The 26,251-nt window shown below is 34.2% G+C and overlaps 1 protein-coding gene and 1 long non-coding RNA gene across 2 annotated transcripts in view; one reads left to right on the top strand and one right to left on the bottom strand.

The window, feature by feature from the left end:
- Positions 1-1,018: 1,018 nt before the first annotated feature.
- Positions 1,019-14,364, bottom strand: LOC144366696 (uncharacterized). Its single transcript, XR_013425798.1, has 2 exons — positions 9,589-14,364; positions 1,019-4,321 (listed from the first exon to the last, which is right to left on the bottom strand). It is a non-coding gene; the product is annotated as an uncharacterized LOC144366696 (long non-coding RNA).
- A 969-nt stretch (positions 14,365-15,333) lies between these two features.
- The window catches only part of LOC101964306 (transmembrane protease serine 11F), a 36,372-nt gene continuing 25,454 nt past the window's right edge, over positions 15,334-26,251 (top strand). Inside the window, exons 1-2 of the mRNA XM_005331709.4 lie at positions 15,334-15,520; positions 22,652-22,770. Coding sequence (XP_005331766.2) covers positions 15,334-15,520; positions 22,652-22,770 — 306 coding nt within the window. The remainder of the gene's footprint in view (positions 15,521-22,651; positions 22,771-26,251) is intronic.

Genomic DNA, 26,251 nt, shown 5'->3' with positions numbered 1-26,251 from the left:
AAAATTTCATATAAGGTTATAAAGACCTTTTATTTTAATTGATTTCTTTATTTTTTTCTGTTTACAACTTCATTTGTTTCCAATATTTATTATTTCCTTTTTTCTTGGTTTACTCTGATGTTTTTAATGTATTAAGTTGGAGACTAAATTATTGTTTTCTTCTTTTCTAATGTAAGAATTTATAGGTACAAAATTTTCCCTAAACATTGCCTTAGGTACATCCAATAAATTTTTTGAAATCTTTTTATTTAATTCAAAATATTTTTTAAGGTCCTTGAGTCTTTGTTTTAAAAATAAGTCATTTAGAAGAATAATATTTAATTTCCCAATATTTGGGGAATTTTCCAGTTGTCTTTATGTTAACAACTTGTAGTATAATTCTTCTATGATCAGAGAACATATTTTATAAGATTTTAAAAAATTTATTGTGGTGTGTTTATAGACCAGATTGTGTTCCTTATTGGTGAATGCTGCGTATGCAGTGGAAGAATGTATACTATACAGTTGTTGGGTGGAGTGTTCTATAAACAACTAGAGAAAAAGATGGCTAATAATGTTTCTGATGTATTACATGTCCTTACTATTCTGTTCTACTTTTATCAGTTAATGGGGAAGCCTGTTGACTTCTTAAGTTACAAATGTGTATTTATTTGTCCTTTTTATCATAACTGTATTTGTTTCAAGTACTTCGAAGTTTTGTTGTTATTTGTGTTCACATTTAAGAGGGTTATGTCATTGTTATTTTGGTGAAGTTACCCTCTTTATAATTATGTATCTTCTTTCTTTGGTTGTTGGTAAATCTATTGATTTACAGTTGATTTTGTGTGATTTTACCATAACCATTGTAGCTTTCTTTTGATTGGTGTTTATATAAACTATATTTTTTCTGTCCTTTCACTTTTTAAATTATCTTTATATTAAAATTGATTTGTTGTACATAGCATATAATTGGTCTTTCTTCTGTTATAGTTAAAGCTTCGTCCCAGGGTTTCATAAACTGACTTCCAGATCACTCACATATAATCGAATCAAGCCTTTATTGAAGCACACCGGTGGCGGCTGACCAGAACATAAAGCTATTCCCTTGATTAGCCCCAAACAATTGCAAGGGCACTCCTTGTAAGCCTGAAAACCGCAAAAGGGATGTTCAGGGGTCTAGTCAATGCAAGCAAGCCAGATTACAGAAGTGGGACAGTGCAGTCAAGCGGAGGGAAGCCTAACCAATCACAGTTAGCCCAGTCACCCCAGTTACAGAAACAGAGCCCCGTTACCCTAGTTACAGAAACAATACCCCATTAGGTAGTTCCGGGTTCTTAAAGGTTTCTATAGCAAAAGGAAAAGATCATCTTGCTCCAGTCATGACTCTTCTACTTGGCATGGTTGTTTTATAGGATGAAGTCATAAAACAAAATGGATTCACATTTGCTCCTACTATCACACTTCTATATTACTTGGACAATCTCTGCCTTCTAATTGGGATTTAAAGATCATTTACATTTAATATAATTGTATGCCTGGATTTGAATCCAAATGTTTTTCTAATTACTTATTTTTTTCTCATCTGTTCTTTATATACTTTTACTCTTTTCTAACTTATTTTGGACTAATCAATTATTTAGATTTTCCATCATCTCTATTTTGGCCTTTAAGTTATAACTCTTTCTTGAAATTGTTAAATGCCATTATATGATTTCCTATATTTTTTTCTTAAGAATTCTTTTTAATATTACCCACATCATCAAAATTCAGTTGTCAGTATTTGAAGCATTCTTAGGTTGTTGAACATTTTATTCCCCTTATAATATACCTTTTAAAATTTTTATAATTTTACTTTCAAATAATATTATATTACTTTTTATAATATAAAAGTGTATGCTACATTAATTTTCTTTCAGTCCTTGTGTTATTCTTTGCATGCATTTTTCTTTTTCTCATATTATAAGTCTCACCATACGTACACCCCAAAATTGTTGTTAATAATTTTACTCTGTTTATACTATTATCTTTTAAAAGTAATTAAAAATAATGAAGTTATCCATCATGTCTACCACTATTTATTAGGCTCATTAGGTACACTCTGTTTCAGAGTTGTTGCATAAGGTATTGCCCCTACCTGAGAACACATTTCTCCACCACCTGCATGTGTTATTCACGCACTTAATTATGGTCTTACTCAAGTGTCAGCTTCCTAGTGAGAGTTTCCTTGACCACCCTTTAATTCCAGCTATCTGGATCACTATTAGGCTTGCTCTTTCTTTCTTCGTCCGTAGGAATTGCCATTATCTATTATGCCATGTATATTTTCCTCATTTATTTGTTTACTGTTATTCTGATTTATTTTGGACTAATCAATTTGAAATCTTTTTACTTAATTCAAAATAATTTTTAAGGTCCTTGAGTTTTTGTTTTAAAAATAAGTCATTTAGAAAGAAGAATAATATTTAATTTTCCAATATTTGGGGAATTTTCCATTGTCTTGATGTTAACAACTTGTAGTATAATTCTTCTATGGTTAGAGAACATATTTTATAAGATTTTTAAAAATTTATTGTAGTGTGTTTATAGACCGGGTTGTGTTCCTTATTGGTGAATGTTGCATATGCAGTGGAAGAATGTATCCTTTGTAAACTATATTAGGGTGGGTTTTATCTGTTGTGTTCACTGGTATTATCCTTTTGTCTAGAGCGTACAGCAGGTAACTATTTGTTGATTGAAAAAATTGGGGGAAAAAGGTTGAATGAACACTATTGGAACATTAAATTAGCATTAAAAGAATGATTCCTGATTGTTGGTCTATGTAATGGTCTAAATGTTTGTTCCTCTGACCACCCCTACAAAATTTATATGTTGAAATCCTAATCTTCAAGGTATGGTATTAAATTAAGCCTGTAGGAGTTGGTTAGGTCTTCAGGGTAGAGTTCTCATGAATGGGATTAGTACCCTTATGAAAGAGACCAAGGGAGCTTTGTCACTTCTACCATGTGAGAACATAGAAAGAAGTTCTTGTCTATGAGCTAAAATTGGAATCCTCCCTAGATGTTGAATACCTTGATCTTGGACTTCCCAGCCCTTAGAACTGTAAAAAACAAATTTCTGCTTATAAGCCACCCAGTTTATGGTATTTTGTTTTAGCAGCCTGAATAGATCATGACAATCGATATTGAAAAGTGTTTATGCTTCGTTAAATACTTAATTTCCAAATACATAGGCTTCTTTTAAATATTAGAGGCCAGTACAACATCTGTCATTACATTGTCATAACTCTGCTTCTAATAACAAAAAGGAGGTGTATAAAAAAAAAGAATGAAAGAAAATGGCATTATTCCTACAATTATTATTATGAGTCTATAGAGCAGTTTTGAAATAATGAGTTTCAGGGTTGATGTTATTATGACTAACCTGTGTCCATCAGTGGTTCCATGAAGTGCAATTCAAACTACTAACTTATTATTGTAAGAAATTTTACTGAAGCCTGGTGTGGTGGTGCACGCCTATAATCCCAGCAGCTCAGGAGATTGAGGCAGGAGGATTGTGAGTTCAAAGCCAGCCTTAGCAACAAAGAGAGGTGCTGAGAAACTCAGTGAGACCCTGTCTTTAAATAAAATACAAAATAGATCTGGGGATATGGCTCAGTGGTTGAGTGCTCCTGAGTTTAATCATTGGCAGAAAAAAAAATTTACTAAAATGCTCACTCATGCAATAGTTTTATTACCAGTCCTATTTATCTTTTACCCAGATTTTTAAAATATTTTAAAATTACCAACATGATGCAGGTGCTTCATAAACTGCTTCCCCTTAGAGTTAAATGTTGGGTAAATTGAGAGGAGTTAAATCTTTTCCATGTGGCTTCATTGGGCAGAACAAAACAGATGATTGTTATGTAACTTCTTCTTTCAAGATACTTACACCAAGTGACCAAAGGTCTCCTACTTAGTTATATGTCATATTTGAAAAGTAATTACATGTAGTACTTGTCTTCCTGAGTCATTTTTATTTCAGTTAACATAATGATTTTTCAGTTCCATCCATTTTGCTGTGATTTTTTTCTTCTTTATGACTGGATAATACTCCATTGTACATATATGTCACAATTTCTTTATCTGCTCATCCATCACTGGGCATCTAAGCTGATTCCATAACTTGGCCATTGTGAATAGTGCTGTAATAAACATGGGTGTGCAGGTATCTCTTTTTTAATGCTATAATCATTTCCTTCAGATAAATACTCAGGAGAGGTACAGCTACATCATATGGAAGCTCTATTTTCAGTTTCCTGAGGAAACTCCCCACTGGTTTTCTCTCACACACACACAAAAAAAATCTAGGGAAAAAAAACCAGACAACATGAATTAGAAAGGGAAGTATTGGGGGACCAGATGGAAATGGGAGACTGATAAGAGAATAATAGAAAGGGTAGACATGATCAAAGTATGTAAAGTATGTGTAGACAATGTTACACAGAAACCCATTATCTTGTACGATATATGCTCGTGATTATAATGAAAATTTTATATAAAAAATTAATTCCAAAAAACTGAATATATCTTTGGCAGAAACTTGTAATTCTACCTAGTGAAGAAGTTTATATATTAAAATAGTGAAACAGCAATAGGTGATTTTTTTTATGAAAAACATTATTGGTACAAAGCTTAGTTCCCTCATCAAATAGTTACTTAACACTGACAACTGTCTGCTACTAAGCACATATATATTTTTTTATTGGTTGTTCAAAATATTACAATGCTCTTGACATATCATATTTCATACATTTGATTCAAGTGGGTTATGAATTCCCATTTTTACCACGTGTACAGATAAGCACATATATTTTAATGAAGGAGACAGAAAATAAGCAAATAATGTCAGAATTTATGTAGTAATAAAGAAAACTAAGAAGAATAAAGGCCGAAAAGCAACCTGTGCTACTTTAAGATAGTTGCTGACATCTACTCTGAGGGGATTTTTGAATGGTCACCTATAAGGGAATAGTGATACCGCCACTTATGTTTGAAATATAACATTAGAGAAGCACGCAGAGGCAAGCATATAAAGCTGGGTTTATTTAAAAATGGGTAACATAGACTTTTTCCAGGAGGAAGAAGGGGGCCATCACTGGTATCCTGGTATCCCAAGAAGTGAGTTGTTCTGCCTTTTTATGTGTCTCAGGCTTTCTTTGTTCTCCTGCTCTCCTCCCCTTATCTTTCTCCTTCCTGTGTAGGTGACTAGACCCAGAAGATGTTTGGTGGGATGGCCAATAGTGAGAAATAGATGGACAGGAGAAGAGCTGGATAGAGCAGCCCAGGACAACTTTAATTAATTAACAACTTTATAACTCCCTGTAGGGAGGGGCAATTCCTGGGACAGGTTACCTTAGCAACAGGTTGGAACAGAGGCTAGTTATCTTGATAGGGTGAAGGAAGGGCTCTGAGGAATTAACATGTCAATTCCTGCATTCTCTGGATCTGACCCTTGCCTATCTGCCTGTCTACTTCTGGCTTCAATAGGATGCACACATTTCTGGGGAAGGAATGTTTCAAGCAAAAGAAGAGAACTTTTAATGTTTTTAAACAAGAATTAGTGAGTTAATAGCATTTTAATAATAGCAGTGACTTTTATAACACTTTATTGTTTTGCCTCCTTTTATTTTCACAAGGAATTTATGAAGTAAGCACTGTTATACTCATTTTGCAAATGAAAAGTGTGAGGCATAGAGAAGTTAAATATCTTACCTAAAAATCACACAGCTAGTAAGTGTCAGGTTAGAATTTACAATATAACAGCCTGACTCAGGAATCTGTGCTTCTCATCACTATGCCATATTCTTTCTCATCTAATCTGTCAAAACAAACTCCATGCCAGAGAGCAGATCACAATCAAAGACAGTCCATCCTTGCTTAAATTCCACTCTGCCACATATCTGTGGGTTGAACCCTGAGGAGCAAGAGTCTGAGTGTATGGATATTACTAAGAGTCACAGATTCCCTGTGCATTCAAAACTGAAATAATATGAACATTGCATTTGTTTTCTGTTGGTAACTTTTTTCCATTACCATGCATGTATCACTGTGTGTTAAGGAAGATCATTAACCTCAGTTAACCCATGCTAAAGAGATGTTAATGAAGAGATGACACTAATCACAGGCTTTCCCAGAAATGAAAGCTTTTTGGCAAGAAATAGAGAGGACTGTGCCCAAGCAGAATATCTAATGCATATCTGTACTCCAGGTTGAATACAAATATGTTAAGACATGTGTAAGACATAGAAAGAATTCCTCCTCAGGGTTGCTGCTGTGGCAACATCTGATTAGCACACCGATATTTATGCTGCATATAGAAGGGTGTATAATTTAAGTTTTGTTATTTACATTTCATTAGTACCAGGGATAGTAACACACTTAAAACTTCATCTTGGTGGCATCAGTTATCTGACTGATTTATTTCACTCAGTTCAAATTAATTGTACAGTGTTTCCTTGTAACATTTTAATGACATCAGAAACAAACATGGGAATCAGCCCAATGAGAAAGTCCTTTAAGGGTGATCATAAAGATTTGAATAATATTGTCATACTTTATCAAAGGTTATTTTCAAAGTACCCACAAAAGAGCTTCCCATCTGAACTTAAATTCTTTCCCAACTTATGCTTCTTTCCATGTTATTGAGTCAAATTAATATACAAATTCATTCAACAAAAACTCTTGTGTCTCTCTTACCAAGAGGCATCACATTGTTGATTTTAAAACAAAGTCAAACCCTTGAATTCTAAATGAGCAAAAGCAGGTATCAAGTTTATAGGGAAATGTGCTTTTCTCATTTACATTTATCTGTTACATAATTCCTATCAATAGTTGTCAATTTTTGAAAGATACGTGGAAATTGCTTTCTTGGCATGTCCTTGACATTTTTCCCATGGGAGTAAAAATACTTAATCATGTAGTTTGGCTTACTAGTAAAAGGAACTGTGAATGTCCAACTGATTTTAATTTATTTGACAACAGAGACCTTAGGTTGTTTATTAGTGAAGAGCCAGTGTCCAGAATAGTGCTAAGCACACAGTAGGTGTTCAGTTAAAACAACTTGGAGCAATTACAGAGGTCTATTCAAAAGGATTAGATCCACATTGTATATTCTAATAAAATACAGCAAGTGTAATATATGTAAACTTTGGGAATGCATGTCTAAAAAGCAGCATCAGTCTAATTGAAAGTGAGAGAAGATTCCTCATGAAGTTAGGGAGAAAGAGTTTTAATAATCATCTAGACAACATTTTGGTGGTGTTATGATAAAGGGTATTTAAGCACTGATGATTAAAGTTGATAAATTATAACATGTTTTTATTATAAATTTTATGATTATGTAGGAGTCCTGGGTAAAATCAAGAAAGGAATCCTTCCAGTTCTTAGCCCCATACTTAAAGTTCATTTATATCTGCAACCAGGCTCAGAAGAAGTAGGTCTTTTTATCTTGTCTACATCTCATTCTTTCCTTTTACATTGCTATAGTTTGGATCTCTAATGTCTTCTAAAGACCCAGGTGATAAACGTTTAGACCCCAACTTGGCACTTTTAGAATGTGGTGGAGTCTGAGATGTAGGGCCTCCTGGGTGACATCAGGTCATTGTGGGCATATCTTCCAGGGGGATTGTGGGACCACAGTTTAATCCTCTGGTTCTGCTTTCCATTTGTGCTAAAGTTAAAAGCTTCTCTGCCAAGCCCTCCTCCCATCACGTGCTATCTTACCATAAGCCCCAAAGCAATGAAGCCAACCAACCACAGACAGAAACCTCCAAAACTGTAAACCAAAATAAACCTTTTCTTTTATTAAGTTGATTATCTCAGGTATTTTATCACAGGGATGGAAATCTAATTAACGCATACCTCTTCTGAGGCCTCAGGACAGAGAGGAAGTAAATAGCCATGGCTATAATTACTACCTGTCTCCTTATTTTCAAACAAAACCAAGACTACCCAGGAGTTTCCTATGTTGAAAAGACTTTATAGATATGGCACCTATAAAATTAAGATGTGTTCCTTGGGTGCATGGCAGGTAAAGGCTTGAAAATCAAGTGTAAGATACAACAATTACTAATAGGGCATTATGTAAAATTGTGGATGTGTAACCGACATGATTCTGCAATCTGCATTTGGGGTAAAATTGGGAGTTCATAACCCACTACAATCCAATGTATGAAATATGATATGTCAAGAGCTTTGTAATGTTGTGAACAACCAATAAAAAAAAGAAAGAAAAAAAAAAGAAAGAAAATCAAGTGTAAGAGAGAAGAGCAAAGGCTATGTGCTGGATTAGATTGATAAGGGCTCCATCATAGAGGACCTTCAAGTTTGCTAAGGAGTTTGTATGTCGATGTGAACTTCAGCAGGGGTCTCACCAGTGTGGAGATCATATACTGGTAAAGTTCAGTATACCCTCTCCATTTCAAGACAGCTGTGTTTTGAATCTGTATTATTCCATATACGATTAATTTGAGAAATGAGTCTCATCACTTTTGAAGTGTTTCAAAGCCACTAGCTTATCACATATTCCCCTGTTCAGCTAAACACCTTGGAATACTCCTTAACAATTCTCTATCACACTCTCTGCAACCAATACATCAGCACGTTCTGTCAACTATGACTTTGATCTATGTTCAGAATCAATTATATATTCTGACCTCCTCACTTAATATCCTAGTGCAAATATCCATAGTTTCTCACCTGAACCATTGCGTGGTTCCATAATCTGCTTTACTGCTTCCACCTTTCACCCAAGACCCCCATGTATTCTCCACAGGATTTTTTTTTTTTTAAATCATTTCAATCCACTCATAAAAACCCTTCTTACTGAGAATAAATTGAAGAAGTCCTTATCATGGCCTGCCAGATTACACTCTGGTCCATAATTATCCCATTGCCTTCCTTTTTCCACTTGCCCACTGCACAATAGCCACACAGACTTTCTGTTCTCCTAAAAACTCACCTACTTTTCTCCCACCCTGGAATCCATATACTTACCTGTTCTTTTTGCTGGTTGCATTTTCCCATTGGATATCTGCATGGTACCATTCTTCACTTTGCTCATGTCTCTCTTACCTTTTCAGTGTTCTTTCCTGACCACTGAAATCCCACCACCTCCCACACTGCACCCCATTTGTTCTCTAGCTTTCTACGTGGAACTTTCATTTATACATTGTTTATTTTACATTCTGTGTTTCCCACTGAAAGACATAGGGTATAGTCTATGTCCACAGTACTGTCCTTAGGACCTCAAATAGTGTCTGAAACATAATATTTAGTGAATTTTTGCTAAATGCACATGTGTTGAGTGAAGGAGATCATTGCATTCATATAGCACGCTCTTCTGTTCTTCACAATATGTTTGTCATGGTTACCATAATGTCTTCTTGAACTGAAAAATGTAAACATTCTAGTATAATTTATGTAGTGATCCAGAAAATTAAAGATTTTTAAAGACCCTGATAGATTTTTGAGAACATAGGAAAACTAAATAAATGTTTCTCATACTTACATAAAGTAAATCAAATAACTAAATATAGTTGCTCAATTAGTTAGCGTAAGAAGTGGAACTGACCTTTCAAATACTGTTGTATGGGTGGAGTTGCTTCTGAGTGCTTACAAGATGGTAAACATGATTCATAAGGTCAGCTCCAACAGATGATAGATCTTGTCTGAATCTAGAAATCCAAAAATTAGTAAAATAAATTTTTAAAGTAATTTTTGGAAAACTCATGAAATCATTGTAACTAATTTCTTAAAATGTCTTATATTATATTCTGTGAAAATAGAATTCAGTTGGATTAATATCTTCCCCCCACCATACTCAGCACTTTCCATATCCTAATAAATACACTAGATACCGTGTAATTTCTGTTCATACTTTGAAATTTTGTCCTTCCATTGTCTGTCATATTAGTCATTTCCAGAAGAGAGGAAGCTAATTTAATGACTAAACCATCCTTGAAATTCCTACAGTCTTCTCTCACATTACCTGTTCTAGATGCTTTTGAAGTCAGTAATCATCATGAGGAAGTGGAGTTTAAAATGAAACTCCATGCAGTTTAAAATGAAACTCCATGCACCGCGTCTGTTAATGGGTGAAGTCTGTAAGCTGCAGGTCTCCGAAGTCAAGAACGCCTTTTTTAGTGTTAGCAGCTAATCACAGAAGGGAGGACCTGCCCTCATAGGTTCCAAGGGTTGCACTGGCAAAGCCCATTCTTCTGCACTATTGTGTGGCATGTGGCAGCTCTAGGCATTATGGCTCTAAATGGTGGGCTATGCCCTCCAGTATTGTAATAGAGTGCAACAGTTCATCACCAATTTCTTTTCAGGTTCTTGTCTTGCAAATTCAAAGAATGAAATCCATGGGCCAATGGAAGGCAAGAGTGAAAGGAGTAGGATTTATTTAAGTGTGAAGAATAGAAACAGAACTCTTCCAGTGGGGAAAAGGGAACCTCTTAGCAAGTTACTGGCTGAGTGTGCTAGTCCAGGGGTTTATATATAGCACTTGGGTCAACCCTATTGGTCCAAACTGATGCTAATCAGGGTTTGAAAAGCACTAATACTACTGATTAACTCTTGAGTCTGAACTTCCATTTAGGTCTGCCCCATTTTCATGTTCTCACTTTTGTTCAGGAAGGGAGTGTAGTTTGAGGTCTATGAATGGTGGTTGGATGTCATAGTGTGACAGGTTGAGGTGACCTGCCTTGTTTCAGCCCTGGCTTGCCATGCCTCAGGTCCACGCTAGCATGGAAGGTGACAGGTTGAGGTGACCTGCCTTGTTTCAGCCCTGGCTTGCCATGCCCCAGGTCCACGCTAGCATGGCAGGTGACAGGTTGAGGTGACCTGCCTTGTTTCAGCCCTGGCTTGCCATGCCTCAGGTCCACACTAGCATGGCAGGTTCTGCAGAGCTGCTGCCTGTGCTTTAGCCCACCTGAGCCATGGCTCCACAGCTCCAGAACAGCTTCATGATACAGAATGTGCCTCCAGGTGCCTTTTGGCACAGTCTTCATAGTCCTCTGATTTATGCTCCTTGTCTTTGAAATTCACTTCAAGTCCATAGGAAATTTTGCCTCATCATGAAAATACCAATGCCATCACAACTTACATGGATGTTATTATTTTAAATGCTGCAATAACACAATTAGTTCCTCACCACTCCATACTTTTTTTTAATGTCTGACTGGATTATTTCAAAAGATTGTCTTTAGGTGCAGAAATTCTTTCCTGTGCTTGATCTAGTATGTTCTCAAAGGTCTCAATTGTGTGTGTGTGTGTGTGTGTGTGTGTGTGTGTGTGTGTATAACATTCATTGATTTCTTCAGATCCAAAATTTTTATTTGGTTCTTTGTTATAATATCTATCTCTTTATTGAATTTCTCATTCAGCCAGGAATTATTTTCTTGATTTTGTTGAATTATCGGTATGCTCCTGTTGCTGAGTTTTCCTAAGATCATTCTTTTGAATTTCTTTTCAAGCATCTCATATATTTTTTTTCCCTTTGGGGGTCCTTGTTCCTTTAGAGGTGTTATGTTTCCTTAATATATCATGTTTCTTGTGTCTCTATCTATGCATGTGATCAAATAGTCACTTATTCCAACTTTATGGAATACTTTTCAGCATGAAAGACTTCCTATAGCTATATTGTGGAATTTAGTTGGGTAGGGTGCTTTGGCTTTGGTTCTGTGAGTACAGTAGTGTCGCCTCCATGTGATTTTCACTTTAGCTGCAAGTTTCTCAGTGGGCTAGATGGCAGATGTTTATAAAGGTAGTCCTTTAATTTTGCTGGGGCTGCAGAGAGGGTTGATCCTCAAATCTTTGGGGGCATTTGCTGAGTGCAGTGGGGCTGATGGTGGAAGGGAGGTGGAGTCACTACAGGCGGGAGCTGCCTGGTGGGTAAGTCTTCAGGCCTTAGAGGGAACACACATAAGATCTCCTGGTCTTGAGAACAGCCTCATTGTTCTGCTGGATACTTGTTCCTTGGAGTTGAGGCCATTGTGCAGGCTAGGGTGCCGGGGTCATTGTTGTACTGCTGGGTCTGGTTGAGGTCATAAAGTTGTAGTTTTCTGTGTGATAGAATAAGAGTAGAGCCTCAGGGGCTGGGTGGTTGTAGTGACTACTCCTCTGGGGGAGGATGTATTGTAGCAGTGGTTCCATTCTCAAGATAGTGCCATACTGAGTAGAAGCTTGGATCCCAGGAAGCTGGGGGACACAACATAAGATCTTTCTCTGGAGCAAGGCAGCTTCCAAAACTGGGCTTGGGTCTGTGAGGACTACAAGACTCTCCTGTAGTTAGGACTGTAAGTATCTGCCATTGTGATGGAGGCTGGTGGGGATTTTGTGCTTACCTTTTCCCTGCAATGGGGAGTCCCCCTGGCTGTGAGCTGATCCAAGCTAGGAGCCAGGGTCATAGCTGCAGAGTGCCTCTTGCCCTTCTCTATGCTGTCATCCTGAGTTTCCATGCCACACGGGGGGGTCCCTATCAATCCCCTGCTCAATTTCGGTGGTCTCCTTCAGAGGCTTTCCTTGAAGGATAATAATTTTTTTGTTTGTTTCTTTATTCATTTGTTTGTTTTCATACTGTGGAAAGTAACTAAGCCTGGAGCATATCTTTTCAGCTGTTTTGATGACATCACTCTGCTCTCCTCTTTATTATTCCCAGTTGTGGAGGTTCCCAACTCTTGCTTTCCACAATTCCCAACAGCCTTACCACAAAAGGAGCTTCCAAAGGGAAGCCCACAGCCTGTACCTGAGCTAAAGACTGTTTAAACTACCAAAATAGCTTCTCAAATTGTCTTAGATTTTTATTTCTGATTGTCCATCTGATACATATGGCTTTGGTTTATTGTTGTTGTTGTTCGGTTTTGTTTTTTTGTTCAATTTTATCTCTAATCCTTTTTTATTTATTTTTTTATTGGTTGTTCACAACATTACAAAGCTCTTGACATATCATATTTCATACATTAGATTGAAGTGGGTTATGAACTCCCAATTTTTACCCCAAATGCAGATTGCAGAATCACGTCGGTTACACATCCACAATTTTACATAATGCCCTATTAGTAACTGTTGTATTCTGCTACCTTTCCTATCCCCTTATCTCTAATCCTTTTGAAGGGTACTGAAAAATACTTCTAATTTGTGGGATCTGCAAGCAATTTATTTGAACTCCAAATAAGCTCAGTGGTCATATTATTTAATCAGTTTTATTTGGCTAGAAAACTTCCTTTGTCCTTCAAAGGCCTGTTCAGCTGTCACATCTGAGCAGGAGTATTTGTATATTATTCACTATATTTCTAATATTTTCCCATAGTGATTAAAACACCTTAGATGGTTCTAAAATAATTGTTCAATTTTAAATAATAATAACTCTTTCATTACTTAGCCTATAGACATAAACACATTTTCTGAAGCTAGGATTTAGACTTATTTTCTTTCATTCAACATTTGTTCATTCATTCATTAAAATAGCAGAAATGTTTATGTCAGGAATTATGCTAGATACCATGGTTAGATACAAGAAAGTGCAGCACATTGTTCTTTTCTATGATTTCTGTTAATTCTGTTCATATAGTTTTTAAATTTTGTGAAGTACCTTGATAATTTATTCCTCACAATAACCTTGAAGAGGGGATATCATAATCCTAATTTCATAGATGAGGGATTCTTAGAGAATCCATACATGGGAAAAGAGAATTGATACATGAACAGACTTGAACCTAGAATTTCTGATGCTAAATTTACTGCTCTTTTGAACTGTTTTCATATGTACTACATTACTACAAACTTTAAAGGATTATTTCTCTGCAAAGTAACAAAAAGTTTTATTTTGTTCCTGTATTTCATTTATTGAGCAAAATTTTTAAATGACAGGGACTTCTAAAGATGGTAGTTGTTTTATATATTCATCTCAATACTAATATAATTTCACAACACTGCCATTTTGCTTTGTATTTACTTTAAAGTATTAAAGAAAAAAGTCAAACTATAAGCACTTCTGGGCTTATATACTCAGGAGGTTTTTAAAGCAGAAATGTATTTTTAAAAAATATCGTGGGTTTGTTACTTCAGCCTGAGGCTCAAGTCTTTTAGTTCTGTCAAGTATTTGATATATAGAACCAGCTAAACTAGTCAGAGAATTTTGGCAATTAAAACTAACAGATTTATATCTTTGATGCTTATCCTTCTAGAGATCAGTTTGTTATTCATTTGGCAACAAATCAAAAAACAATGGTTCATATAAATTATGAAGAAAACTAACATACATGAGTAATTTGACAGTAATTGTATTGAGTTTAGATTATTCTAGAGAAAATATAAAAATATTCTTTATGATAAGCTGTCAGGTTATCTCAAGAGTTATATTTAGAATCAAGACCACAAAACCAGAACAAACCATTGCAAAACACAGCTCTTACTTCAATGAAGGAATGAGCATGACTGTCCTCAGAGACTACTTGCATTATCTATTTGGAACCTTCATAAAGCCCTAAAGGCTTTAATTCTTCATTTTAAAATGAGAAGATTGAAGTCCATGATTTAACACCTTGTTGATAATAACAAAGTCAGAATTAAACTCAGTTGACCTGTGTTTATATTTCCATCATTAAAGCCATAGCCAATTTAGAAGATACACATTTTCCATTTAACTGTAAAGATTGCTTAAATAGAATAGTATGTTTGAGTTGTATTTTTCTTCTCCATTGATTTATACAATTCCAGGTTTTCATTATCATTTTACTTTGACATAAAGAAAGAAAATAAAACAAAGCAAGAGAAACAACATCCCCTCCCCCAAATAACTAAGAACAAACATGCTTGATTCCTTTATTAGAACAGATGTAATATGAAATAGCATAAAAGACTGTTAAAAAGTTCCACTCGGCATCCAATTCATATTTGGATTTAAATAAACAAATAATTGTCATTTACAAATCATGGAACCATTTAGGAATATTTAAAAGCATTAAGAATTCTAGTAAAACTGGTGGGAGTATTATATAACTTTTTTGCTTGAAGTTCCCTTATTTAAATAACATCAAAGTATTATTTCTAAATTACAGTTTTAAAAAGTTGAGTCTTTGCATTTCACTACCAAAATTTCAAATTGCCAGTATGCCAGACACAATGTGGTGGGGCAACACTGTCACTTGAATGTCAACATCAGTAGAACTTTAAAATTTGTACTGTATTGTGGTGTTGAGGGAGTATATGCAAATTAAAACCTACTGTTCTTATCCAGATTTAAGTATCCTATTGTTATTTTGCAAAGTAAAGTATTTTCAGAGATCACAGCAAGTGGACATAAAGCAGAAATGCAATGCATTTTGTAATTGTGATACTGTTTTCTCACAGACCAGTTGAAATTTCAGAAGCTGAATATCCACGAGTTGAATATCAAAGAAGACAACAGTTTTGGGACCCAATAAGGCTAGCTCTTTTCACGTTGGCGATTGTTGCAATCATAGGAATTTCAATTGGTATTGTTACTCATTTTGTTGTTGAGGGTAAGTATCCAGGTCATATTTCCGTTTCCTAAGTACTGTATGACTTAGAGTCTTGAAATTCTTTCGTGTATAAAAAATGACATCTGCGTGACATTAACATTTTGCTGTTTAATTGTATTTTGGTCCCACAATTAAATCTATGTTATATATTTCTACCCAGTTGAGGTTTAAATATTAAGTACATTGGTAAATGCCTCCATAAGAAACATATATTAAAAAAATAGTAAAAACAATCCTTAAAATCATCCTATGATAAGAAACATATAAACATATATAAAAAAAAAGAATAGTAAAAACAATTCTTAAACTCATCCTATGATGAGTTTAATATACTGTTATCAGAATCACTATATTATTGAGTTGCCTCAAGAAAAGCTTAGGTAATATATAAAAACTTACCTTAAAAAAGTCTTTAGTGGCTAGAAATCAAGCATTACTTTTGAAGGAAAACTAGATTTGTTTCATGTTGGAGGAAGTTCAGAATTAATTTCTAGTTAATGGAGAAATGGATAGCCAATAGGACTAAGATTCATTTACCTTGGCTTTTGATTTGTGTTTATAATTACAGAAGATTAAAGCTTTGCTTAAATTTTTAGGCACCCATGCCAGTCATAACAATAAAACCACATTTGAAAGTCCTCCAGAAAAAAATATTGTCCAACATTTTCAGCTTACCTGCTACCCATTTTTCTTGGGGCATTGATAATATCTACTTCCTAAACTGTAATAAAATAAAAACATGAATGGAGTTACGCCCTACAATTTTTTTTTTGTTGTTAATATTTCCTTTGGGTTAGAAAGTAGCCAAGTAGTTTTGTATTTAACATACCCCAGACCCAATTCTATAGGTGTTTGAAAGAGAAAAAGTGAAGGAATAATATAATAATAATAATAATAATAATAGAAAAAAGTGCTAAGAACTTCCCATAGAAGCTGTAATAGACTGAATAAATGCCTCATTCTCATCCCAAGTTTTCCATATACTATTACCTAACAGCAAAAGAAACATTCCAAATATCTCCAAACATTTTGAGATGGGGAGATTATTCTGGATTTTCCAGAAGGGCCCTACACATAAATACAAGGGTCTTTATAAGAGAAAGGAAAAAAGGTGAAAGGAGGAGAAAAACAGTGATATATCAGAAGGGGAGAATGGGACAATGTGATGCAGGGAATGAGCCAGGAATGAGGATAGTCTCTAGAAAAAAGCAAGACACTGATTTACCCCTTAGAGCCTCAGAAAGAACCAACTCCACCAACATACTCATTTTAGGCTGTAAAACTGACCTCAGACTCCTGACCTCTAGAAATGTACAAGGTAAGTGTGTATTAGCTCAAGTCATTAAACAGGAGCAGTAAGAAAATAATGCAGAGATTAACACTCAAGGATTTGAGAGATTCAGTACTAGGACATTACATGAGGGTAAGTGAACAGTTTTCTGAGATGGACATTTAGTAAAGGAAGAAGGTGAACTATAACAGAGGATAAGCAAATTGAGATAAGTCAGGGTCATCTAAGATGGTGTACACAATTGTATAAAGGAAATACACATTTTCATAGCACAAAGGAGCCAATAAAGGAATCACATTTCACTAACTAGGACAATAATAAAAGGAAAATTTATGTTTTTAAATATTGCTTTTAAAGGTTGTAAAGGAATAGATCTGAAGATAGAAGAATAAAAATACATGTATGTAATAATTGCAATGGAAATAAGAATTTTAGAGGAATTATTGATAAAAGTTGGGAATTATTGATAAAATATCTCCAACAGATATACTTCACCAGGGTTGAAGTATATCTGTTGGAGATATTTTGATTCTAAAGAGCTCAACAGTTATGAAATTGGCTTTCACTGTATTAAAATTTTGACCAATTATTCACTACCCATTAAAAATGGGCCATTTCAAAATAAACAATAGTAAAATAATCCAGTAACTTTTAGAATACATTTAGTTTATTAGTACATTCTAGCTGTGGATCATGAGGAACATATCTATGATTGGGTTTATTAGTAGTTGCAGAGAAGAGCATATCCTATAGGAAACCATAGGGCTACTATGTAAGAGATTATTTACAATGATGCACTATAAAATTTTTTTTGTGTTGGGTGATTTGGGGGAAAGTTGAAGGAACTATGCTTTTCCTCTGGATTGAATGATCTCAGGAAGCTAGAACAGTGCTATTATTGGGTATTATAATAAATCTCATCTATGAGGCAAAGAACAATGAAATGAAGCAAAAGCTGCAATTAAGGATTAAAGAAGCAGCAGACACCCATATTAGCCAGCATAGGCGGTGTTTCTTTCTTTCTTTCTTTCTTTTTTCCTTTACTTTGTGGCTCTGAATAACGTTCTTGTCTTTGAGTTCGGACATACTTCAGAATAGTCTTATTTTTGTTTTGATCTAATATGACCAAAGAAGGGCTTTGTCTGATACTGATGTTCAACAGAATTTCAAGACCCAACTGGTAGCACCAGATCAGTTTTTGAATGTTAGGGGATACTTTTTTCTCTCCTATATTCATGACTTTATAATTTTTATGCTAATTGGGTTTTACTTTAAAAATTAATTTATCTTGTTGTTGACTCTTAAGTACTTGTCTTAGTCCCTGTTATGCTGCTATAGCAAAATACCTGAAATTGGATACTTATTGGATATATATCTTGCAGTTTAAGAGAAAAAATTCCAAGGTGGGGAAGCCCTCTTGGTTTGGCACTTGGTGAAGAACCCCTTCACTGTGTCACAACATGGGTAATGATGTCATTGCAGGAGCCCATGAGGAAGAGATCACATGAGGAGAAAAGAAGCTAAAAATTAAGAAAAAACAGGCTTACTCTTTAAAACAACACATTTTTGAATTAATTTTTAAATTAATATTTAGAGTGAGCTAGTTCCTTAAAAAATTATTAGAGTGTTAATTGCTTTCTAGTGTAGTTCCCCCATAAGTTAAGCACCTTTCACAACCCCCCCCCCCCTCTCTCTCTTTTTCAGTGCTAGGGATCACAGGCTCCATTCACACCAGGCCCAGGCTCCAGCTCTTAAAGTTTCTACCACCTCTCATCTCACCACAGTGGAGACTAAGATTCTAACACATGAATACAGTTTTTGGGACAAACTATACCCAAATCATAGAAGTGCTTGGTGGAATTCATATCTCTAAATTTTACTATACATCATTATGAAAAGACTGATAAATTTCTTGGGTATTTTATCCTCAGGATTTTCAACTGGATCCTCATTTTATTTTGGCAAAAAAAAAAATGTGAAATCCCATTTGACCATTAACTATAACAGCATTTAATATATTACGTGAGGCTGGCTTCTACTAAAAGTTGTTACAGAAGTCATACACCTTGATGTAGGCAGCTTTGGTGCATTTATTTTCATTATTTTTTGCTAGTACATTGTCTTAAATATTCCATAATTGTCTTAAACATTTCATAATTAATTTATATATTCAATGTTTGTAGTCATTTGAATTGTTTCAGATTTTAGATATTAGAAAAACATTACTATGATCCTTCTTCTGCATATATTTTGGTACACACATGCAAGGGTTTTCCTATGTAGATATAGAATTAATTGCTGGGTCATTTTTATCTTTATGGTTAATACTAAACTTTCTTCCAGCACCTATGGCAATTTCTATAGCTCTATATTTCATTACCCACACTTACTACTGCATATCTTTTTATACTTTCTCATTTGGTGTAGGTTGTAGTGTTATCATTGTAACTTCAATTTATATTTATTTGCCTGATCAACAACAGTGTATCTATCAGTTGTTCATTTGGGTTTACTATTATTGTTAAGGGCTTAAGTTTTTCTCTCATTTTTTATTGAATCATCTGTCATTTCTTATTGATTTTGAGTATATATATATTTTATTCATGGCTTGTTACAAATATCTTCTGCCAGTGGAAAAGTTCATGGCATAAATGTGCATGTATGATTGTGATAGCTTCATACTGTATAACTATTTGAGAGTCGTTTTAAGATTAATGAAAAAGCCAGTCACTACTACCACAATTCACATGAAATATGGCATTAATTAGGGAAGTGCAAACTTTGAATTTGCAAGTTGTCTGCTTTTGGGGTTTATTTTGGTTGTTTTATTTTTGTTGCTGTTGTTTTATTTGTTAGTTATTAGAATTATGTAATAAACTATATTTTTCAACAAACATTTTTATAATTTGGATTACTTTTTAGGATTAATTGGGATTTTTATATTTCTTGTTATGGAGAAAAAGTAAACCTACTTTATAGAGTTGCATGAAATTTCTAAGAATATAGTAGTTAGAACTGGACTTTCACATTAATTTTATTTTATTTTATTTTTTTAAAGAGAGAGAGAGAGAGAGAGAGAGAGAGAGAGAGAGAGAGAGAGAGAGAATTTTAATATTTATTTTTTAGTTCTCGGCAGACACAACATCTTTGTTTGTATGTGGTGCTGAGGATCGAACCCAGGTCGCACGCATACCAGGCGAGCATGCTACCGCTTGAGACACATCCCCAGCCCTAATTTTAATCTTTTTGTAATAGAACTTCAGCTATGAAGTTTTATCAAGATATGCATAGATAAGTAGCCTGGATCCATTAAATTTAATAAGGCAATACAATGGAGAGCTTAGTGTCTGTTAGGCCCTGGTAAATATTATTTAATTATTCATTCATCCATCAATAAGAATTAAGCCATAATCTTAAAAATAAAAAGAAGCAGAAAAACAACAAATTGTCACATAAGTATATATTTGTTTAAAATATATATATATATATATATAAACATATCATCCTTGGTGCATTTTTCTCAACTAATTTTGAATGAACAAAATACACTTTTTTAAGAAGTAAGAAAATGCTTATGTAGAAGAAAGATTCAAAACTGTGGTGAAAATCCATCTCAGCCAACTAACCAATATTTTTAATAAGAGAAAAATAAATCAAAATAATAATATCAATTACTTCTAGGTATCAGGATTATATAATATGTTTATTCTCTTATAAATTCTTCTCATGGATTACAATGTAGCATTTATAATTTTAAAAATTAAAAATGAAAGTCTAACTAAATTAGAATATTCAGTGCAGAGTCTGATACATTATACACTTAATAAATGTTTGATATTGAAATACTTAATTATTTATTATTTCATTACTTTAAAAAGTTTAAGATACTATTCTTTTTGTTAACATTACTTGAAGTGTTGCCTCCCTTTTGAATGAAAAATTGCACAATATCTCCTACCAGAGACTGATGTTCTATTATACTACAATCTATAGATCTTTATGATGCTGTGCCAAGTGCAAGGCAAAGCTCTTCAAAAGAGAGCTCCAAAAGCTATACTTAGCCACATAGGTGAAGTCCCCATTTCAGTCTAGATGTTCCAGGAACTTTCTTGGTAGGTGTTGACATCAGCGATAGGATTGGAGAAGTCCAGAGAAAGGACATTTCAGGTCAAAGTAAAAACAAAAGCAAAATCCTAAGGAAAGAAAACAGCAAAGTAAATGCAGACAAATACAGTTTGCTGAGGTTTCAACATAAATTCTAGGGAGAACATGACAGTTTATACTGAAGCGGTAGGCAGGCTCTAGGCCTAGAAAAACTCCATAAGTCATTTCCATTGACAATGGGTAATGATTTCATTGGAAAAGTGATAGTGTCAAAATTGCAGCCTAGCAGATCGCTCTGGAAAACGGATTTGAGGAAAGCAAGACTAGATGCAGGCCACTAGTCAAAAAGCTATTATATTTTGCAAAGAATGATGGGGGCTTGAACTGGATCATGCAGTGGTGGTAGCAGAATGTGTGAGGAGGATGGATTTAAAAAAAAACAAACAAACCTTAGTTGGCAATATTGTCAGAACCTGATGATTAACTAGGAAAGAATCAAAGATTAAGGTATCTAGTCTGAGCAATTAAGTAGATTGTTATGAAGTAGATTATAATTTAAGATAGAGAACATAAATGAGAAATTTCTTTTTAATACAAATGTCATTTTGTTTTGAATAACATTTTGGGTGGTTAATGAGAACCTGAATAAGAGATTGGAATGATTAAATGGGCTGCACCCATTGGATTTAAAGACTGAAAGATAAGTTTGATATTGGAATAAGGATAAAGACATGCCATGAATGACCATGTGTACTGTTCACAAAGAGAAATGCAGGAGCTGAGCAGTTTAAGTAAAGGAAGCAGTAAATGATTATTTCACTCTAGGAATATTATAGTATTTGAGGTACCTATTGAATGCACAGTGAATATTCTGAAGTGAATTGATATGGAATTGAAACTCATGACAGAAGTTTGGTCCGGAAATTAAATTTAGGAGACACCAACAAATAGTAGTTAAAGCCATCCTAGTTAAGATCACTGAAAAGTGCTTAGTATGAAAACCTGTACCAAGGATGGGACCTTAGGAAGGTAAGAATGAGGACAGAAATAAAGAGCCTTCTATTGTAAATGAGAAGTGGCCAAGAAGGAAGAAAGAAAACTTCATGGCTTTGTAGAGCCAAAGATGAGGTTTTAAAGAACACAATTGAGGTTGCCAAAAAATCAAGGAGTAAACCAATGAAAAAACCCAAAACAGTAAACAGTAAATATTATAACTGCTGTCTTGACAATGGCTATTTGAGTAATATATTGGGAGTAGACTGCAGAGAATTAACAGTGAATGGGAAACAAGAACATGAAAACAATAAATATAGAGTTATATTTTATAAGTAAGCTTAGCAGTGGTAGAGAAAAAAATATACTTTATTTAATATATCTTCATATTACAGTTTATGTGTGATATATGTAAATTAGCAATTCTTTGAGGAAATAAATTATTTTTACATGACTTTTCAGCCATTGTGTTCAATATTCACTTTCCATTGTATGCTGCATGCCCAATTGTATGAAAATTGTGATATACATAAACATCTATAAATGGAATATTTGGTAAGTGATTTGGGGACCTGAATTTTCTATTTTCGCTGACAGCAATGATGAAATTAGAAAATATTTGAATTGTATCTACACTGATTTTTGTCCTAAGGGGAAACAGATTGCATCACAGTAGTCTTTTTAGCAGGGTGGGAACAATGGGCTGGTTACTTTTAACCATAGATCTTTATTTTATCTTTCAGATGATAAGTCATTCTATTACCTTGCCTCTTTTAAAGTCACAAATATCAAATATAAAGAAAATTATGCAATGAGATCCTCAAGAGAATTTACAGAAAGGAGTCATCAGATTGAGAGAATGGTGAGCTCAACAGAAAATTTAAATGTTTATGTATTAATTTTTCTGTCACTTTGAGTGTAGGAACTTGGTCTCTCTGTGTCAATTTTCTTTGACTGTAAAATGGAGATAATACAGAATTTAGGCCAGACAGCTGTAAGGATTATACAAATATATAATATTATTAAAAAATTTAGAATAGTGCTCTGTACCAGCAAATGTATGTTGCAGATTATAGAGTGGACAACTAATTATCTTCTGGAAATATAGAGTAGACAATTAATTAGCTTAGGAAAGTGTTGGCTGAAACATATTTTCCCTGTTTTGAACTTTTTGATTTGATCTTCTTCGTTCATTTTCTTTAGCCTTCTTTAACAATATAGAACTGGCATGCTCACCTTATAATTTTGCTTACTTTTGTCTTTGGAAAGTACTAATAGGATTATATAAAAGGATGTGATGTGTCTACAATTCTTGGTATCAATCTCAAATTTAGTTATGCACCTAAATATTTTTTTTTCTTGATAGTTTCTACATTTACTGAGGCATTTCTAATTTTTAAACTATATTTGGTGAGCTAATCCCTACTCCTCATGGCCAAATGTCAAATAGAATAAAATGGAAAGAATGATTATGGAGAACATTGTTAGTAAAACCCAACATATTAGCTTAGAGTGTACTCCTTTAAGTGTACACTCTAATTCTGGAAAAAAAGAAGCAATGGCTGAATATAAAAGACACTGTATTAGTATGATTCTTTATACTAATATAGACATTCTCTTTTTAAATTAAAAGTTGAAGACTTTAGCTGTCCTACCCTTCTCTGATTATACTCTTCTCAGTATGAACAGTGTGTAGGGGGGATATTTGCATTTTATTCTGTTATTTACCTTTACACAGGCCAATTCTAAATTTCAAAACAGCATTTTCCTTTCCATAGTTAACTTAAATAGTATTTGACATGTTTAGTACAACAGTGCTTTTGTTTTTTACAATTATGCCACAATTCTTTGCCATTCAAAGAATATCCCCAGAGTTAAATTTGAACATTTCTCTTCTCCATCTGCCTTCCCCACCCCTGCCCCACCATCTTTTTTTTCCCCTTCTTTATTTCTTTAAATATATTTTCTCAAAACCTCATGTTTCCTGCTCAACTTCAACTGGTTGCTCCTCAGGGCTACTTCATACAGGTAAATCTGGGCTAACACAGTCCTGCCCTTGAGTGTGGGAACCATTGCTTCTTGATTCCCATGTTTTACTTCTTGTGTTGTGTTGTGTCCTTAAGCCTTTTCCCTATGGGGGAAAATCATGGGAGGTAAAATTTATGAATTATCTCTTGTTGGGAAAATCCTTTATTCTATGTTAGAATGAATTGATAGTTTGGATGTACAATTTTAAATTGAAACTTATTTTTCCTCAGACCATTTAAGGACTTCAGTTTTTATTACTTTATCAAATGTGACAGATGAGGAATTGTGTTGTTTTTTAGATGACCTGTTTTTTCTCTAGAAGCTTTTATACTTTTTTTTTCAGTTTTCTGAAGTTCAGCAATAATATTTATTAATGTTTGCTTTTGTTTTCTGTCATCACTTTTGTTTGGATGTAATCATGCTTTAAAAACTCTGTAAAACATTTTAAAGAACTATAAATTGAATACCCAATTAAGAAGTAGAACTTTGTCTACTCTCTATATGTTCTTTCTTTTCTTTTCCTCAGAAGTAAAAATTCTTGTTTGGAATTACTCTTTGCAGTTTTATTACTTATGTATATTTCTCTAAATAGTGTACTACTCAATATTGCTTCTTTTGAATTTTATGTAAATGGGATCATTTTCATCTGTGACTTCACTCACATTATATTTTCAAGATTTTTCTATTTTGATACATAAAACTAGAGCTTGCTTATGTGACTTCTCCGTAGAATGCCCTAATAGGAATAGAATATTTGCTAATACTTTTCATTGTTAACAAACATTTCTTTCTACTCTTTATGACTAACAAACATCCCTACATGCCTCCCAGCACTAGCATGTGTGCGAGAGTCTTTCCAGGAAATAAGCCCAGTAGGGGCTTATTGTGTCATAAACTATGCTCAGTCAGACTCTAGTGGATTTTGACCATTCTCCAAAGTATTTGTTAACATTTGCACTGCTACTGGCAAAGCATGAGAGTTCATGTTGTTCTACCTCCTCCTCAAAACTTATCAATTTGATTTTCCAGTTTGCCATGCTGGTAACATGTGTAATAATATCTCATTATGGATTTCATTTGCATTTTCTGATTATTAATGAGATTCATCAATGATCATCAACTATTTGTAATTCACCTTCTTCTATAAATGCTTACTTGTGATTTTTTTGTAATTTCTTATTGCATCTGACTTTTTAAAATTTATTAGAAACACGTTTTCCTGAAAATGAATCATCAGTCCATTATATGTATTAAATGCATATTTTTTCATTTGTGACTTATCTATTATATTTAGAAATAGATGAATAGAGGCTCTGAATTTTGAAATATTGAAAGGTATCATTCTTTTCTTATCAATACGTTCTGTGATTGTATAAGAAATCTTTCCTGATTCTGATGTTTTCTATCCTCAAAAAAAATCTTGGTTTTGCATTTTGCATTTAAGACTTACTCAGTATGAAATCGATATTTGCATGTCAGTTTAATTTAGGGATTGACTTCATTTTCCTTTATACATATTAAGCAGTTCTCTTAACACTACTGATTGAATAGCCAATCCTTCTCTGACTTGCCAAGCCATCTCTCCCACAAAACAAGTTTCCCTAAGTGAATTGAGTGTTACTGGGCTCTCCAACCTGTTCCATTGGCTGCCTTGTTTCTCACTGTGTCATTACCACCCACAATACTTTGACCTCTATTGTCTGACAACAAGCATTGGTCCCTGTTTTATTGGTTTTGGGGGCTCCTATAGCAAATTATCACAAAGCTAGGTGGTGAAAACAACAGAAATTTATTCTCTAACAGTTCTGGAGGCCAAAAATTTGAAATTAAAATGTCAGCAATCCCTAGGGAGACTCTAGGGAGGATCCTTCCTGGCCTACTCAAATTCCTCATAACTCCAGGCATCTCTTGACTTGTTGGTACATAAAATGGAACCTCTAATTTATGTCTCAATCTTCACATGACCTTCTTCTCTGTCTCAGTGCGTTTCCATGCTGATAAGGGCCCTCGTCCTTGGATTCAATGCTTCCTTGGATAATCCATGATGTTTTCACCTGAAGATCCTTAACTTAATTATATCTACAAAGATTCTTTTACAAATATGGTCACATTCACAGATTCCTGGATTTAGATTTATCCTTCAGGGACCCACCATTCAACCCAGTAAACCTGGGAACATCATATTCTTCTTCAGGTGTATCTTAAGTGTTAGTGCAAACAGACTAGGCCAGACGCAAACAGATCAGCTCAGCCCAGCTTTTATTCAGGAATGGAGCAACACTTCTGATGGACCCATTTTTTCTGGTGGAAAATGA

Source organism: Ictidomys tridecemlineatus, chromosome 9, assembly GCF_052094955.1.
Source record: "Ictidomys tridecemlineatus isolate mIctTri1 chromosome 9, mIctTri1.hap1, whole genome shotgun sequence".
Lineage (NCBI taxonomy): Eukaryota > Metazoa > Chordata > Mammalia > Rodentia > Sciuridae > Ictidomys > Ictidomys tridecemlineatus.
Note: the sequence above shows the minus strand (reverse complement) of the source record. Positions and strands in the feature narration are given on the sequence as shown.